The sequence below is a fragment of the Geospiza fortis genome, unplaced genomic scaffold, assembly GCF_000277835.1.
Source record: "Geospiza fortis unplaced genomic scaffold, GeoFor_1.0 scaffold112, whole genome shotgun sequence".
In the NCBI taxonomy this organism is placed as follows: domain Eukaryota; kingdom Metazoa; phylum Chordata; class Aves; order Passeriformes; family Thraupidae; genus Geospiza; species Geospiza fortis.
This window is the reverse complement of record NW_005054298.1, coordinates 25,106,988-25,123,609: the sequence shown is the minus strand read 5'-3', so window position 1 is coordinate 25,123,609 and position 16,622 is coordinate 25,106,988. Positions and strand designations below refer to the sequence as shown.

General features: G+C 38.1%; 3 protein-coding genes across 5 annotated transcripts in view; 2 read left to right on the top strand and 1 right to left on the bottom strand.

Annotated features, from left to right (window-relative positions):
• CFLAR (CASP8 and FADD like apoptosis regulator) overlaps positions 1-15,976 on the top strand; it is a 16,338-nt gene extending 362 nt beyond the window's left edge. The window contains exons 2-12 of one of the 3 annotated variants that reach the window (XM_031056178.1): positions 1,219-1,345; positions 2,887-3,318; positions 4,214-4,319; positions 5,238-5,373; positions 5,536-5,633; positions 6,526-6,577; positions 7,296-7,351; positions 8,316-8,394; positions 10,690-11,185; positions 12,112-12,259; positions 13,673-15,976. In XM_031056178.1, the coding sequence (XP_030912038.1) occupies positions 3,023-3,318; positions 4,214-4,319; positions 5,238-5,373; positions 5,536-5,633; positions 6,526-6,577; positions 7,296-7,351; positions 8,316-8,394; positions 10,690-11,185; positions 12,112-12,256 (1,464 nt within the window). In that variant the 5' untranslated portion in view covers positions 1,219-1,345; positions 2,887-3,022 and the 3' untranslated portion in view covers positions 12,257-12,259; positions 13,673-15,976. Of the gene's footprint in view, positions 1-1,215; positions 1,346-2,886; positions 3,319-4,213; positions 4,320-5,237; positions 5,374-5,535; positions 5,634-6,525; positions 6,578-7,295; positions 7,352-8,315; positions 8,395-10,689; positions 11,186-12,111 lie in introns of all 3 variants that reach the window. The other 2 variants (XM_005415938.2, XM_031056182.1) reach the window with 2 other exon arrangements.
• FAM126B (family with sequence similarity 126 member B) overlaps positions 1-16,622 on the bottom strand; it is a 103,767-nt gene that overhangs the window by 56,699 nt on the left and 30,446 nt on the right. The gene's annotated exons all lie outside the window — the stretch shown is intronic.
• CASP10 (caspase 10) overlaps positions 13,836-16,622 on the top strand; it is a 10,770-nt gene continuing 7,983 nt past the window's right edge. Inside the window, exon 1 of the mRNA XM_031056209.1 lies at positions 13,836-13,934. The gene's annotated coding sequence lies outside the window, so the exon portion shown is untranslated. The remainder of the gene's footprint in view (positions 13,935-16,622) is intronic.

The following is a 16,622-nucleotide window of genomic DNA, read 5'->3' as shown; positions in this document are numbered from 1 at the left end:
TTTTGTTTTGTTTTGTTTTGTTTTGTTTTGTTTTGTTTTGTTTTGTTTTGTTTTGTTTTGTTTTGTTTTGTTTTGTTTTGTTTTGTTTTGTTTTGTTTTGTTTTGTTTTGTTTTGTTTTGTTTTGTTTTGTTTTGTTTTAATTAGGGGAACTGGGACCTTAAAACACATTGGCGTGGTAGGGAATGTGGTGATCCCCGCAGCAATTCCCTGTTTTTCCTGAGTACGTTGCGCAAGTTCTGTTGAAGGCCGTAGGGCAGTGAGGCAATAGGGGAATTTAAAAGGTGTGGAGCGTGCTCTGCGACTTTGAAAAATGCCAGATGTGCCTGGCTCCAAGTGCAGCCGTTCCAGCACCGCAGCCAAGGCAGAGCGGAGGAAGCACGGAGCGCAGCCCGAGCCCCTCGGCCAGGTCATCTCTGTTCTCCCCTTCCAGCGCGGCTCTTCCGGCCGAGCTCGTCCTGTGGAAGGAAGAAAGTTTCCCAAATCAGAACGACACCCACTGGAGTTATATCCTGGTTTTGTTGCTGCAAATATGACTGTGAAAGGTTCAAGATACAAAATGCCAGCAAGGAGTTCACTGGAGCCTTGTGCGTCTTGTGTGAAATTTTAGTATGTTATTTCCTGCTCCTTTGCAAGGGTGTTGCAAAAAAAAAAAAAAAAAAAAAGCCGAATTAGACATGCACATGAACACAAAAATTATTGAGGCAGCTTTATCTCTGATGACTATGAACTTTTTTATTTTGTCTTATAAAAAGCTGCTTTTTCTCTCCTCTTTATAGAGAATTTATATTCACTAAGTTATCTTGTTGCAGAGTCCAGATAATCAAAAGCTAGGCTGCTGGGTGTATGTTGTGATTGCTTTTTTTCTTTAACTTTTGCATCTATAATGACTGTATCTGTTATATTTGAAAAAGGGGTCATCAGATGGAAGAGTGGAGCATTATGCCCTTTATCTCTTATGGCGGAGTGGATTGGCAAAATTACAAACTGTTTTAGTTTACACTAAAAAATCACTTCCTGTTGCTTTTACTCATTCCCCACACAGTACCAATGAACTTTATTTGCACAGCTGTTTTTTCTTTATTTAGAGCACAGTTCCTGGTTCACTGCAGTCATACAGGAGAATGACCGACCCTTGGTCATTTTCTTTGGTTTTCCCACCCCATAAAATTAGGAAGTAGCCCCCACAGTAATTTGTGATCTTGACATTTGTCCAGCAGAGAATGAGTTAATGTAGTCGCTAGAAAATTCTGGATGGAAATCAATGTGTTCTGGATCAGTGGTTTGGCAATGATCAAATGCCAGTTTTCCCGTGAACAGTGTTCCTGTGAACAGCTTTACATACAGGTAAGATAATTTCAAGACTGAGTAGAACCAGCATTTTTTTATAATGAGCATGTAATGTACCATATATAAAGGAAATTCACAATAGAAGAGGATTCATATGTGTGTTTTAAAGGCAAATTATTTTTAAGTTAATATATAAATAGTAATTCTGCATGTCTGAAATTCCAACTCGGCGGGAAATTCCCAGCTATGACACACCCTTCCTCTGTTTTTTTTTAACTAGTTTTAAAATATTAGATAAAAATCAACTGGAGTAGTTACAAAGTTTTTCTGGTATTTCCAAAAATGACCAAAAGTTGTTAAATTCCTGTTTCACTTTAGAGTTAAACTATTACATCAAAGTCTTTTGAAAGTCCCAGCTGAATGTACCTGGGAGATGCTTTCATATGAAGGTGCTTTGTGCTCCCCTTTCTTGACTGCATTATGTCATGAAAACAGTGTCATTCTATAGAATTCTTACAAGTGTTTGATGCTAGATTGAAAATAAGTTAGCAATAAATATGCTTTTCTTCTGATAGAAAACTTTCCAAAACACATTACGGTGCATGAGGGGTTCCTCTGTTTTAGATTAATTTATCTCACCTGCTTAATTATGGACACAATATGTGACATATTTGATTGTAACTTCTGGAATGTGTAACAAAAGGATGAAAATGCTGTAAAAAAATCTAATTCAGGTGCTAGACTCTTTTAGTATATTAGGCTTTGACGTTGAATTGGCATTTGCTTTCCAGTATGGTGTAAATAAAACACTCTGCAGTACAGTGATCAAACTCTGTGGAAGGACTAAGATTTGTCTTTAGGTTTGCTCATCTGCCACTTCTCCGTATATGTAATAGAGGTCAGATGGAGTTTCCATAGTTGGTGGTCAGTGGAAATTGAGCACAGCACCCTCCTGATTTTGTTAATCACAAGGTTGGGGGGTTTTCTAGGTTTGAGTTTTTGTTCCAATTTTCAGTATGATGGTACCTGAATGTTTCGTGAAGAAAAGATGGTCTGTGGCTTATCTATACCTTCAGAATTAACCAATTTGCGTATTTAAGGTTGGAGTATTTTCCTTGAGTGGGTTTTCAATCTTTTTGAGCATGGAGGGTGTGTGTGGAAAATCCTTTTAACTCCAGATTGAAATAAATTTAAATGATGTTAATAATAAGAAAATACACACATACTTGAATTTACAGATAATTAGTGGTTTTAGAATTACATGTTATATTGCTGCTCAGAAAAGGGCAGAGCTTTTGGAAATACTTAATCTATTGCTCATCAGCAAGCTGATGACTTTTGTTTCACTTCCTATGGAATATACAGACTCATTGTAAGGTCATTTACTCTAAAAAGAATTTACATGTCTTTCTGATTAGTATGACCTTCCAAATACTTTTAGTTTTGTAATGAACAACTGGGAGATTCCCTTGAATAAAGGAGGTCTGAGTAGTGTATGTTGGAGTGTTAGTTGAAAGTTAAATGCTTCAGATAGGAAAGTTAACTGTGGACTTGTGCAGCAGATCACTGATTTATTGCCTTTTAATTCTCTCCCACAGAACTGTCCTTGTAGAAATGCACCTAGATGAGAATGAAGACAAGAGAGGTGCTATGGTAGATACAGGCTTCATGTCATGCTGGTTTCCAGTTTAAAAACCAGTAGGCTGGCAATTTTAAAGGAACAGCAACAAAGTGATGACCAGGTGCCAAGTGCCAGCTTTCCTTATTCATCAGATTCAAGAAGAATTGGATAAAGAAGAAGAAGAGATGATGGTTTTCCTGTGCCGAGACCTTGCTCCTGACTTGGCCAATGCTGATCTTAAAGAGATCCTGCTGGCTTTGAATGAGAGGGAGAAACTGACTCCCGTTGGCTTGTCTGAGCTCTTGTACAGAGTCAAGAGGTTTGACTTGCTGAGAAGGATCCTGAACACTGAGAAAGCAACAGTGGAAGCTTACCTCGCCAGGAGTTTCAGACTTATCCCAGATTACAGGTAATATATCTGTTTCAGATTTCAAATCTATGCTGTCTTGTTCAAAATAAGTGGTTTGGTTTTTTCCTTTGTTTGGGGAGTGGGGGCAGTATGTGTGAGTTGATTTTAAATTTTTTAAAATTTATTTAATACTTCTCAGATTCACAGAATATTTATTGAAGGTAGAAGAAAAGCAGAAAAGGACATTATATCTAGAGTTATAGTTCAAAGAAAATGTCAAGTTTAGTCCCTGAATTAAACTTCAGTAGTTTCTTACTAGACGTGGCATTAGAAGCATCTGTATTTAAGGAGTTTGTGTGTTTGTGAATAAAAACAGTGATGTTTACAGAGTTCTAGATTAGCAGCTAAAAATGACACTTTAAAAGAATATCATTGGTTAGACATATTTTCTTTTCTGGTTTGCTTTGGGGACATAGCCACATGGTATAACTTTTCTCAAGGGACCTCTCTCTTACTTGTTTTACTCTATTAGTTTTGAGAGGCTTAAATTAAGAAATTCCAGTTATTTTCTTTGAGAGACTTCAGAAAGAAATCCATATACTCATAAGGAAGATTTTCCTGTATTAAATTCTGACTAAAATAAAAACCATGTAACTAACAGGTAAAAAAGTTAAGAATGTGTTCTGTTGTCTCATTCTCTCACTTAATCTCTGTTAAACATTAAGGAAACTTTTGTTTTACTGACAGTGCCTATTACACTGTCAGGCTGAAAAACACAGGTGCTGATTAGCAAGAGTATCTTATAATTGGATCTTGAAACAGGGCACATTTTTTACCTGTTTCTTAGTTACAAATCATAGATTAAGACTGGAACATGGGGAGAAGTTGAGTAGTTGGGAAAGGGAGAAATCTTGCTGCAAGCTAATCCTTTAGAAATGTCTCAACTTTATTTCAGGGTACTAATGGTAGAGATAAATGAAAATCTGGAAAAAGATGAAGTGGGTTCTCTCGGTTTTCTACTCAGAGATTATGCACCTCGTATGAAAATGGCAAAAGATAAGGTATGTTTTCCTTAATTCTGGCATTCTCTGCAGCAAAGAGACATTAAAGTAAAAAAGTAGCTAGACAGCAAAGGAAAGGAGTCAGTACTGCAAGGAGTGTTGAGGCAGGAGTACACAAACATCAGGAAGCAGACAAGGAGTTGTGGCTTCTGCTTCATTTTGTTGATCTTTAATTCAAGGAAAGAAGCATGGAAAACTAGTAAAACAGTAAGAGGAAACAGTGCTTGTTATAGTGTATGGTGGTTGAATGTATTTAATGGGCAGGCATTTTACAGAAGTCTTTCTTCAGTATTGCTGACCTGAAAGTTTATGTAAGAATGATCTCAAACCAAGAACCATTTGAACTGTATCTTGAATTACAAAGTCACTTTTTGTTTGTGCTCTGCTTCACTTGCAAAAGAACATATATATTGTAATTATGTCTTTATAGCTTTGCATTCTGAATATTTTTTTAAGTCCTCTGAGAAAGCAGAAATTCAGTAGAGAGGACTCAGAAACCTTGACCACCGTGCAGAGAAGACTGAAGATTTCTGTCTTCTTCCTTTGAGGGTTTTTTCCTTTTTTATCTTCAGTCAGAGAAGGAGACAGGCCCTGAAAATTTCCCAAAGCTTTTCTTGCCTCTTGCTTTGTGGCATGTGAGTGGCATTCGCAGTGGCTGGCTTTGCAGCAAAAACAAAATGCAAAACTGTTTCCTCAAAAATTTAAGATTGATTTTTAAGAATATCACTTTGTAGTTTCTGTTACTCCTGTGATAATATCAAGGACTCTTATGTCTCTCAGATAATTTTCTTAGAAGGTGTAACATGTCTAATTGTTTATACAGCCTTTATGACCTCTCCATTGTATTTTCTGTGTTGCTTTGTTACATCTGGTGGAGAAAAAAATACTGATGTGTTTGGGTTTATGTTGCTATTCTAGAGTTTTCTAGCTCTTATAATTGACCTAGAGAAGCTAAATTTGGTGGCTCCTAATCAACTGGATTTGATAGAAAACTGTTTTCGAAGTATTCACAGGATAGACTTGATTAGGAAGATTCAGACGTACAAACACAAAGGTAAGATGCTCTTTTTGCACTGGTTACTCTTGATAGCAGCAATCAGATGTGCCGAAGATAAAACTATGACTTACAAATAAGGGCATTTGCATTCTTCATAGATTTAGATTTTTAAAACCATTGAAATATCATGGTGTATTTGTGTTTCTGTTAAATTTGCAGCTTCAGTGTCCTCCGTTCATTGTCAGCCAGTTTATGTAAATGCTCATCAGGCCTCTCTGCCTAATTTCAATCTGATTGAGCCTCCTTATCATTCAGGGGTAAGTATACAAAGAGTGAAACAAATTCTTTACTTCTAAATATTGCCAGACTTTAAAAGGAGATCCATCTTTTAGAGCCTGAGGAATTAGAGATGGCTAGTGACTAAAATATTCCTTGGTTTAATTCTGTTATTTGCTGAGTTTAGGGTCTGATTTAAATCTGCCTTAGAAAGATGCCATTTAAAGGACTTCTGTGAATTTATTCCTACTAGTTGAACATATAAAATCTGTATCTTGAAAGTTTTTTTGTATTACACTGTGGAGGGAAAAGTTTTGCTTTGACTGTTCTTTGCAAAACATATTGTTCTTCTTTGTACCTCTGGACCTTTCCAGGAAAGTAAAGCTGAAAATGATAACTTTCTTAAGAAGAATTGAGTTGTTCAGGGGGGCTTTTTTTGTGGTTTGTTTTAAATTCAGTTTAAGAAGATATCTCAGTATCTGAAAAGTCATCAAATTCTATTGCATGCAGTAGTCTTTATATTTGAGTTAGCTCTGATATTGTATTAGTGTATTGTATTGTATCAGTGTGACCTTTCTTGAAGTCTTTAACCTCGCTAAATATTCATTGTCATGTGTTCAGTAAACATGCAGCTCCCTGCTGCTGTGTAGGAAACAAAGTTCACATCTTCAGAGGCTTTTCCTTGCTGTTCATGACAAGCTGGTGGTTTTTTTGGGTTTTTTTTTGAGGAGGAGGAACAGTTAGGTGTTTATTTTATTTGTCTGTGCTCTGGGTAGGTTTTTTCATCTGTTATGTTGTAATTCTATTTAGCTGATAGAAATTAATCCAAAATATCCTTTTACTGAGGAAGAAATACTACTGTGTTTTATTTTGGAACACGTTTATTAATTCTTGAAGGAGAATAGGAAAATTATGCCTTTTTCTTAATTTCAGATTCAGAATGAGAGCACGGAAAAATTACAAAATGGATCAAGTCTTACTCTGGGTAAGAGCATTTTATATAAAAGAGCCAAATTATGAATTTCATTACGTCAAAAGGACTGCTATTTGATAATTGTGTTCATGGCTAATCCTGTTAATAACATCAGGAGCAGACAGTATTTTATATCTCTCAGAACTGAGCCTGGCCTTACTGTTTGGTCTTGTATTTGCTTTGCTTGTGCTGCCACATCTTAAAGCATTCTTAAAAATTGTAAGCTTCCACTGTCAAAACTTAACAGAATAAATATTTTATTAGTAAAACAATGGATAAAATTGGCTAGCCAGCTCTGGAGGCCTGTGTAGTGCAGTCCTGCCCATCAACTCTAGAGAAGGAAGTTTTTGTGTCAGTTCAGCAGTGAACTGCCCACCGGGCCAGCCAGGAAGTTGTGCATTGAATACCAGGTTCTTTTCATGTATATTGTGTTTTCTCTGGAAACTCCAAATACCTCTCAAATATGGTGATTTTTAAAATTAGTTGGCTGAATTCTTTCAGTATAGAAGAGATTAATTGTTTCTTCCCAAGCAATGTAGAATGAAATCCAGCTAACATTTTAGAGGGGAATAATTTAGGGATATTTAAACTTCAGTGGCATACATAGAAACGAAGCGGTCCCAATGGGTGAGAACTTTGCTGAAGAAGATACATTCTTCTTTATAATTGATCTGGTGATTAAAAGATATCACTGGCACTTGCATACTGAGATTGCTTCTGTATGTTTTAGCTGCAGCAGAACCACTTCACATGTCCATTGAGGAGTCAGGATCAGTGCCACATAAGGTATATTCTTGTGTATATGTATGCATGTAAATAAATATAATCTCCGTGAATATTTTCCTTAGTTTTCTTTGTGTTTCATTTTGAGATTTCCTTGAGTTGTGTGCAGACAGAACAATGGGTACATCCTCAGCCATAAACAGGTTCTGCAAATTGTTTTTGGAGAATATATTTGAAATATAAAATATTTGCTGCTACTGTGGAAGCAGCAGTGTGCAAAATACATGTATATATGATGTGCACACAGAAATCATACATTTATTAGTGGAGGCCAAGTTAAAACCTGTTGAAGTTCAGACCTCTTGCCACATGCATTAGAAATCACAGAGCTTCTTTGCATGCAGTAGATTTTGTTCTTGATTCCTTCCTCATCCCTTGCTCTCGAGGCAGAAGACAGACATGCTTTGGGGATTAATGATAAGGATGGCCAACTGCAATTTGCACTAGTTCTCCTATAGGCCAGGAACCAACCTGTAGCAAAGTGATTTGCTTCAATCAATTTTCTTCAGAGGGGAGAGGAATTGTGATAGAGTCATTATGGATTACTTAGGAATAAGGAAGTTGTTCAAATAAATAAGGAAATAAATGTTCTGATGAGCAGTGCTTGCTTGCACACCTGAGGAACACAAAAGTTCTCTACATTTATTGTGTTGGCAGTATGAAGCTTGTACAATTTTAGTCTCTGTTTAAGAATCTTTATGGTAGTGAGATTGTATAACACAAGGACACAAAAACGAAGCCTGTACTAGAAATAGAGGGAAAAGAATCATTAGTCCCTTTCTCCTGGTTTTTTGTTACATAGATAAGACACATTACAACCCAGTAGACAGATTTCTGCTAGCTACTTGGTGGAAAACAACAGAATGTCATTTAATATACCTATAATATAAAATTTGAGAAAATAATATGGTCTAAAAGTTGAGAAAGTGATGTATTAACTTTGTAATTGTCCTTTCACTTTTCTCAGATGTCTGATGATTCCTACAGAATGCAAAGTCAACCTTTAGGAATATGCCTGATTATAGATTGTATTGGCAATGACACTGGTAAGTCTCTGGAATTTTAAGTCCCTTAACTTGTTAATCTCAGATCATTAGAAGAATTTAGTATAAAAAATGTAATGTACATTTACCAGCCAGATTAGGGTAGTGTTGTCCCAGTCATTTAATCTACAAATTCTAATAGGAGTTCAAAGAGTTGGAAGGGACAACATCAGGTTAAAGCCAACTGTCCTAATTATTGGAGACAATGTTTGGTTTTCTTGGTGCAGAATCTCTGAATGAAAGAACTTGGAAGAGGATAGACTGAATTTTGGGATGGGCAAAAAGGATATTCAGCAACCAACAGAAAAATTAGGCTTACAGCAGTCATACAGTCATATAGCAGGTTATTGGCAGAAGTGGTAGTGTTTCCCAGCAGCTAACAAAACCAAAACTGTTGTGGATTTGAAGTGCAATCATATTGGACACCAGAGATTTTCAATACCCATGAGGTCCTTTGTTAATGATGCACCTGGGCTTCTGTCCTATCTTGCACAGTTTAGCTGAAAGTGTCACCACAGTGAAACTGAAAGTGTCACCACTGCTGTCAGTGTAGTCACTGCCATGGTTGAAATGTGGGGGTTTCCTGATTGCCTTTGTAGAATCCTAGAATTAGATCTTTGGAAAGTCAAAAACACCCCTCACTCTCTAAGCACTGTAACACATGAGGCTAAAAATAAAAATGAAGAGAGTATTTGCAGCCAGTTCTGTAATAGGCTGGGAGATGTAGGGAAGGAGAGGCTTTCCAGGCATGTCTTTTGGTTTTCTCAAATGTAATGGTCCAGCAGATGAACTAACTTAGAATTGCTGATGGAGTTGAAGGGCAGTGGTTGTGGAGCTCACACACAGGAAGTCTGTATCTCAGATGTATAAAGTCACATTGTCAGCATTTAACATGATAGATGGCAAGACTTGCACTGAAGTACATTGTGGTGCTAGTGGGATTCAGAGGAGACAGGGCATATGGCATTGCTTAAAGGAGTTTGCTAGAAAGGCAGAAATAGTTGTGCCACGCTATTCTGATGTCTGAGTACACTGAAAAAAAAGAAGAGGGCAGGGAAAACATTAGAAATTGTATCTGTGGCATCCATTAGAATCTGTAGCTGTCCCAAGATTTAATCTCAGGAAGAGGAACCAGTAATAGATACTGTAGGATCAAGAATTACAACACTTTATAATGCTCAGTGTAAACAGCATGACTTTATCAAATGCTGATAAAATTCAAACAAAAATGCACCTTGCTCTTTTGTAAATAGCTGCTTTTGACTTTTCCATTTGGAAATCAGTTTTAATCCTTACATTGTATAAACAATGAGGGGAGAAAAGGCTAGTGTTTTATGTAGAATGGAGATGCTGAAAAATCAGTGGAGGTTTGTTGGCAGGTGGCTAGTGTTGAAGAAATAGGTAGTTTATGATCTCAGGCTGCAGCATGTAATTCTTTTCCTACCAGAAGCTGTGCATGGGCAATGTATATGTGCTTTATACTAAAGATCCTATAAGTCATAGTTAGCAGTTTGTGGTCCTGTGAACACTTAATACCTGTGGTTTCAACCACCATGTATCTGGTTTCAGTCCCATACTAAGAAACATCCAAAGTAGTTATTCAGATCTTAACACATTTTCCTGCAGCACAGGTTAACACAAATACAGTAAGAGTTAAGTCTTGTGATTTGGCTACCTACAGTTTTAATTTCTAACTTGATTGAAAGAGTTCATTATTCAGCTTTTTTTTTTGCCTGAAAATGCCATTCTGTCCCAGTTAAGACTCCAGTGTCCACTCTTCGCCTAGAGCTCATCACTTAAAATTTTAGGAAGCAAAAGTGATTGCAGCAGGTTCATTTTTGACTGATGAAAGAGAACCTCTGTGTTTCTTATGCAGTTCTGTGTATCTATAATAGCCATTCAGAGTCATTTAGACCAATTAAAAGGTGGAGCAGACTTCCTATGCTGTCCAGATCACTCTTCATCATTTCAAGTGTGGTTTTTCTTGCCTTATATTTTAAGTCTTAGGAATCTGGAATACTAGCTCTAAAGGAAAACATTTAAGTGTCTGTGGAATGTGAAAAGATACACAGTGTCTCTGCTGTCATGAAACATGTAACTCACAGGAAAGACAACATGCATATAGCACTATAAGTATGCAGTGTACTGTGATCAACACCAAGTACTCCTGATTTTTTAATTATTGTGCTAAAATAAACTACTTAGTTTCAATAGAAAAACACTGTAAGTACTGCAATTCAATATAGATGAGATTGAGCCTTGGTGTGCCTTGGTTTAATTACTTCTTGCTTCTTTCAGATGTGTTGGAAGAGACCTTCAGAGGCTTAGGCTATGACGTTCATTGTCACAGATATTTAAATATGAGCTCCATGAATCAAACATTGCTTGAAGTTGCAAGGTGGCAGAAGCACAAAAATTGTGACAGCTTCGTTTGCATATTGGTCAGCCGTGGAAACTCTCAGAGCATCTTCTGTACAGACCACACCTTTTCTGGATTCCCTTTGGAACAAATAAAGAAATACTTTACAGCAGACTCATGTCCTGGACTCCTAGGAAAACCAAAGCTTTTTTTTATTCAGAGCTATGTTGTGCCAGAAAATGAGCAAGAATGTACCTGTCTGTTGGAAGTTGATGGCAATGCTGATAATATCAGAGCTAAAGTCACTATTCCCCATGCAGCAGACATCTTTTGGAGTCATTGCAAGGTGGATGTGTCTACACTAGAACAATCCCCAACTTCACCCTCAAAATATCTACGCTGTCTGGCTGAGCTACTCCGTAATCCTTATAAAAGGTAAATTAAAGTAAGAGGAAAGAAATAACCCTTTTTCTATTATAGCTTATTGTCATGGAGAATGAGAAACCTTATATTTCAAACCATCTGGTCCTGAAATGTGTTTTCTTGCAGTGTCATAGTCTAAAAGACAAGTATCTGCACACAATTGCATAGAAATGTGGCCTAAACTAGGAGTGAAGTTTCTGATGTTACAGTGTAAAGTTAAAGTGTGTTATGGCATTGGGGTTTGCAGAGTGAGAAGGGAAGAACCCGTCCTGGATAATGTATGTCAGTGCTGTAGACAGGATTGGAAATCTTCCTTCTGCAAGATAAACAGGCTTCTGTTAAATTGAGGATTGCCATGTACCATTAAGACAAGCTGTGCTTGCAAATGTAAACAGTCAGTGCTTAAGTTCAGGACAAAGGCAATAGAGAGGGAAGGATTTTCTACTTTCTCTAAATTTAATTAACCATTTATTCACAGAGCAAATTGATTTCCAATATGTAATCTTGAACTTAAACTATCAGAAAACTTTTGTCTGTTTATAGAGATCAAAAGGAATCTGTGGAAAAGTCAGATACATTTGGATATATAACTTACCAACAAAGGCTTTATTAATACACCTGATCTACCAGGGAACTAACTGTTATTCAAGGTAGTTGCAGTGCTAACATTTAGTACCTTTTTACAAGCCCTAAAGCCTTGTCCTGAAATCACAGATCATCATGTCAGCATAATCAATATCACAGCAATGATTTGGGTCATAAGAGTTTGTCTCAAAATGCATGTGCAGCCTTGTCTGTTAGAGGTCTTGCCTCTGCAGTAAAGACTGAAATTGCAAACTTTCTCCATGCTGAGTCTGAAGTTATCTTCTCTCTTGTGAATTCTTAAATAGTGTCTTGTTTCATTCTCTAATGGAATGCTTTTGATTTTTTTGCTGCAGGAAACTCTGTATATTGGCTATCCATATGGAACTGAACAAAAAAGTTTATGATGGGAATATGACCGCTGACCCAAGCCAACAGTACTCACTGCTGCTCCAGCACACATTGAGAAAGAAACTTTTTTTCCCACTTGATTGCTGTTAAAAAGTACATATATGAAGTTACTAACAAGAAGCATTTGCTATGATGCAAACAGTTTAATGCATACTTTTATTTATGCATTGTTATTTCATGTATATCTAAAGTGCCTGTTGCTTCCAAACACAGGAATTTACAAGCATTTTAGTGTGCTAAGACACTAGATTTTGTATTTTAATATCATAGTCTCTGAAAGCTTGGATGAGAATGGTAGCTATTGTATAGCAGTGCAGCATATCTTGTTACTGAATGCCACGAGTAAACAGAGTGTAAAGAGATCTAAACTATATAGTTGTTGGGTTTTCCAAGAAAAAACAGAAGTGTTTTTATTGCTTCATTGGTGGTTTTTAACATACCTCCTAGCAGTTAATATTTGAACAAATATACTGAAATGCATTGATTATTTTCCCCTGCACCTAGTAGTGGCAAATGGCTCAGGAAAGCATTCCTACCCAGTAATCCCAGATCTTTGCTAACAAGTTCTGGCTTGCATGCCTCTATAGACTGGCAAAACAGAAGGGAGAGAAAGATGGTCTTTTCAGTAATCTGGATTCCATCTGTTTGCTGCATTAAATATTCCATTGTTAGAACTGTCCACTGCTCATAGGGGTTCTGTGTTAATAAATAATACAGTCTGCCATGCTTTGGGCCAAGTATGTTTTCTGCTAATGCAAAAATGAGTGTACATGTGACAGGACATTACAGTAATCTGCCACACAGTTAAAAACATGCGGGATTTTGGCAGATGTCTCGTGGAAGCTGAAACATGATTCACACTCATTGTACCAGGCATAGTTGTAAAAAGATACTTCAAAATATTTAAATGTAGCATGTAGTAGACATGGGCCTTTAAGACTGTATTATGTTGAACACCCCACCCTTACTGCTTTTGCTTATGAAAAAGAATATGCCTCTATTAATTCGTTTTTTTTCCCAAGTGCTCTTGTTCTTGTGAAAAAAGAAAAGGGAAAATTGTCCTAAATACAAAAATTTTTCTCCGATGTAGCAGTTGCCTAACTAAAAGTTAACTGCCTTAAAGTTCAGTTAGCCTGCTTGTATAACCTGGATGGGTTGTATTGAAGTTTATTGTCACTGAAGTTAGTGACAATAAAGTAGGCCACTTGTAAATATTTAATTTTTACTCCTAATATAGTGTCCTATGCGGGAAAATAATTCAAGGTCCTGGTGTGCTCTGCCTGGTTTCTGTTTAAATTTTTAATGGAAAAAGAGAAGGATACAAAATGACAGATATGGAATCTTAGAAGTTACTTCCTATGGTGGCTGGTAAATGAAACTAAATGGTGAAACAAACATTTCCTGTGGTTGTAGAAATAAGGTGTCATTTCAAGTTACATGTATCTAAGTAATGTTAAAAAACGTGATCTTCACAGATTAACTTCACTTTCCCATTTCCTTTACTAGCTTTTGCATTTGACAAGCACCTCTGCTACCCTATAGACAACCAAAAGCAGGGAGAATGGAACCAAGAGGAGACAGATGAGAAAAAGAAATGTGGAAATTTTAAGCAGGAACAAGGAGGGGAATGGTAGGGAGCATCAAGAGAAGAACAAGTAGGGGAAAGACGATTCGGAGGAGAAGTACAGTATTAATACTGGAAGGAGAAGAAAACAGGAAAAAGGAAGTCAGAATAATAGTGGCTGTCTTTACAGACTCTAATGATGTGGTGAGTTGGTTGATGCTTTGTGGATTGGTTGGTTGGGCGTTTTGAGTGATGCTAAATGCAACTATTTACTTAAAATATTAGCAGTAGAATATATTCTGCTTTTACAGTTTTGTGACAAGTTTGATTTGGGGTTAAGAAGGATATATGTTCTTTGCCTTACTGCCAGACACAGTAAGTAAAGTCCGCGTCCCTTTCATTAAGAAATGATGCAGAACTGCTGTTTTGAAAACTAGAGGCTCATGTAATCAACCCTTTCAGTGGAAAAGCAAGGGACTCTGTGAGTGGCTGCTTGGTTGGAAGTGGTTGTAACCCTCTAGAGTTGTGGGGACAGACATGTATTGTGCAGCGTTCATGGGTGTCAGATACAGATTTTTTACACTGATTCTCAGTACATTTTTATACTGTAGCCATATGCAATCTATAACCATACATCTAAGCATTATTTATTGCCTTGACACATCTTTCAGGTGTGGTATTCAGGCAGGCTGGTTCCCTGTACCTGTTGCATAGTGACTATTTATGCAGGACATCTGTGATGGCAGTTGTCCATTGCTTCTCCTGTAGTTTATGGAATCATGGACTCATAGAATCCTGTTTATAGAATCACAGACTCATAGAATCTGCTGAGTTAGAAGGGACCTATCAAGATCATCTAGTCCAACTCCTGGCCCTGCACAGGACACCTCAAAAATCTCACCATGTGCCTGAGAGTGTTGTCCAAAAGCTTCTTGAGCTCTGCCAGGGTTAGTGCTGTGACCAACTTCCCTGGAGAGCCTGTTCCAGTGCCCAACCACCCTCTGGATGAAAAACCTCTTCCTAAAATCTACCCTAACCATCCGCTGACACAGTTTGATTTCTCCAGTCCTGTCAGTGGTCACCAGAGACAAGCACTTGATACCTCTGCCCCTCTGCTTGCCCTTGTGAAGATGTTGAATACTGCAATGAGGTCTCCCCTCAGTCTTCTCCAGCCTGAACAAACTAAGTGACCTCAACCCCTCCTCAGAGGGCCTCCCCTCCAAAAACCCTTACCAGGTTTCTGTGTCCCTCCATACACATGATGGGGACTGTTTCTGCTTGCTGTAGTGCACTCTTAAGTGGATGCAGGGTGTGGACTACACCAAGTTGTCCCTGTACTGCAGATAGTGAAATGATCTCAGGTTAAATGATCCTTTAGCCAGAAGAAAAGGGGGAAGAGAATTTTGGATGCATCATGAGTTTAGGGTGTTAGCACAGGAACATAGAGAGTGATGTGCTGGTGAAATTTCACAGTCTTGGTCTGCCGAAATGTCTGGTTTTCAGAACCTATTATTGAAGGAGGTAAAACAAGCTATGCTGCTCCTGCATTGTGAGAGGTTGGAATAAGGCTGCCAGAGTCACTGCTCTGGCACTTAACTACAGTTTTGGTTTCTCATAACTGTGAAAAAATTTCTTGTAGTTCTGTATGTGCTCTATATATAGAAGGTGATGCCTTTAAGTGGCTCAGAAGGTGTACTCATGAGGCATGAGAGTCAGTGGTTTTGTACCAGACTTGAGTTGTATGGTTTTTCTCAGCCACCTACACTGATGTGGCTGAGCCATAAGTTGAGTTTACTTTGCACTGTTACATATTTGTGTATTACAGTGGTTACCAATTCATTATCCAAAATAGAAGTTATATTCAAGAGGATGCTACTGTGCTAGCACTTGTAGATGGAGTATGTTGTATGGCTGATCTCCCCTTTGAACTCTGCATAAGAAGTAACAGTGGCTCCTATTACAGATACCTGAGTCAGAGAACCTTTTTATGGGAGTTTCTGAGAATTTTTCTGCTTTCCAGAGTTTCAAGTTTCTGACATGCAGAACAGTATTGCTGAGGCTGCTGTCTGTGTGGATGATCTATATTCAATTTAAATTAAATCTCCTTTGACAGCTTTTCTGTGGCTGGTTTAAATAATGTCTATTTTTCAGCTTCTGTATTAGAAACAATAATAAGACACTATAATTGGATACAAATGCTGGGGTTCATGCTCATATTCTGAATAAAATTTCTGTATGCAGTCAGACTGATTGTCCCTGTCTCCCTCTAGACCATAGAATAACTCTGAAAAATCTTGATCTGTTTATCTTGCAGACCTCTATAACTTGTTAAATTAGGCTGTGAAGTTTACAGCTCTATAAAAACGAGGTGACATAATAAAGGACAGCAAGCCTTATAGTTTGAGCAGGTAACTCAACTGCTCTCGGTGTGTTGGACAACAACTTTTGGCACGAGCAAGCAGACACTTCCCATCCTGTCTCCATTGACCCGAGGTTCTGGGGGGATACAGGGGACCCCGGGGATGCTGAAGGCCCCGAGGAGCCTGCACTGAGCAGAGTCTGCTCACCCTCCTCCTCCTCCCTTTACTGCAGCGGACACACAGACCTACGTACAAACGGTACTGCAGCTCCCTCCCACAAGCACTGCTCTTCGAGCTTCCTTCCAGTGGGGAAACAAAAATTAAAATAATGTACCTAAAATGTTTGAGGCCTTTTTGCGATGTAGCCTGCTTTAAAATGGCTTGGCAGCAAAAGCGAGACGAATTACGGGTCACGTCTTACACTTGGTACCCGAGGCGCTGCCTGAAGCTTTTCCCGGCCCTTGGCAGCGTTCCCCGAGCTCCCGGGCCCGAGGCCGCGGGCGGGCGGGCTCCGGCCGGGGCTGGCCCGGCG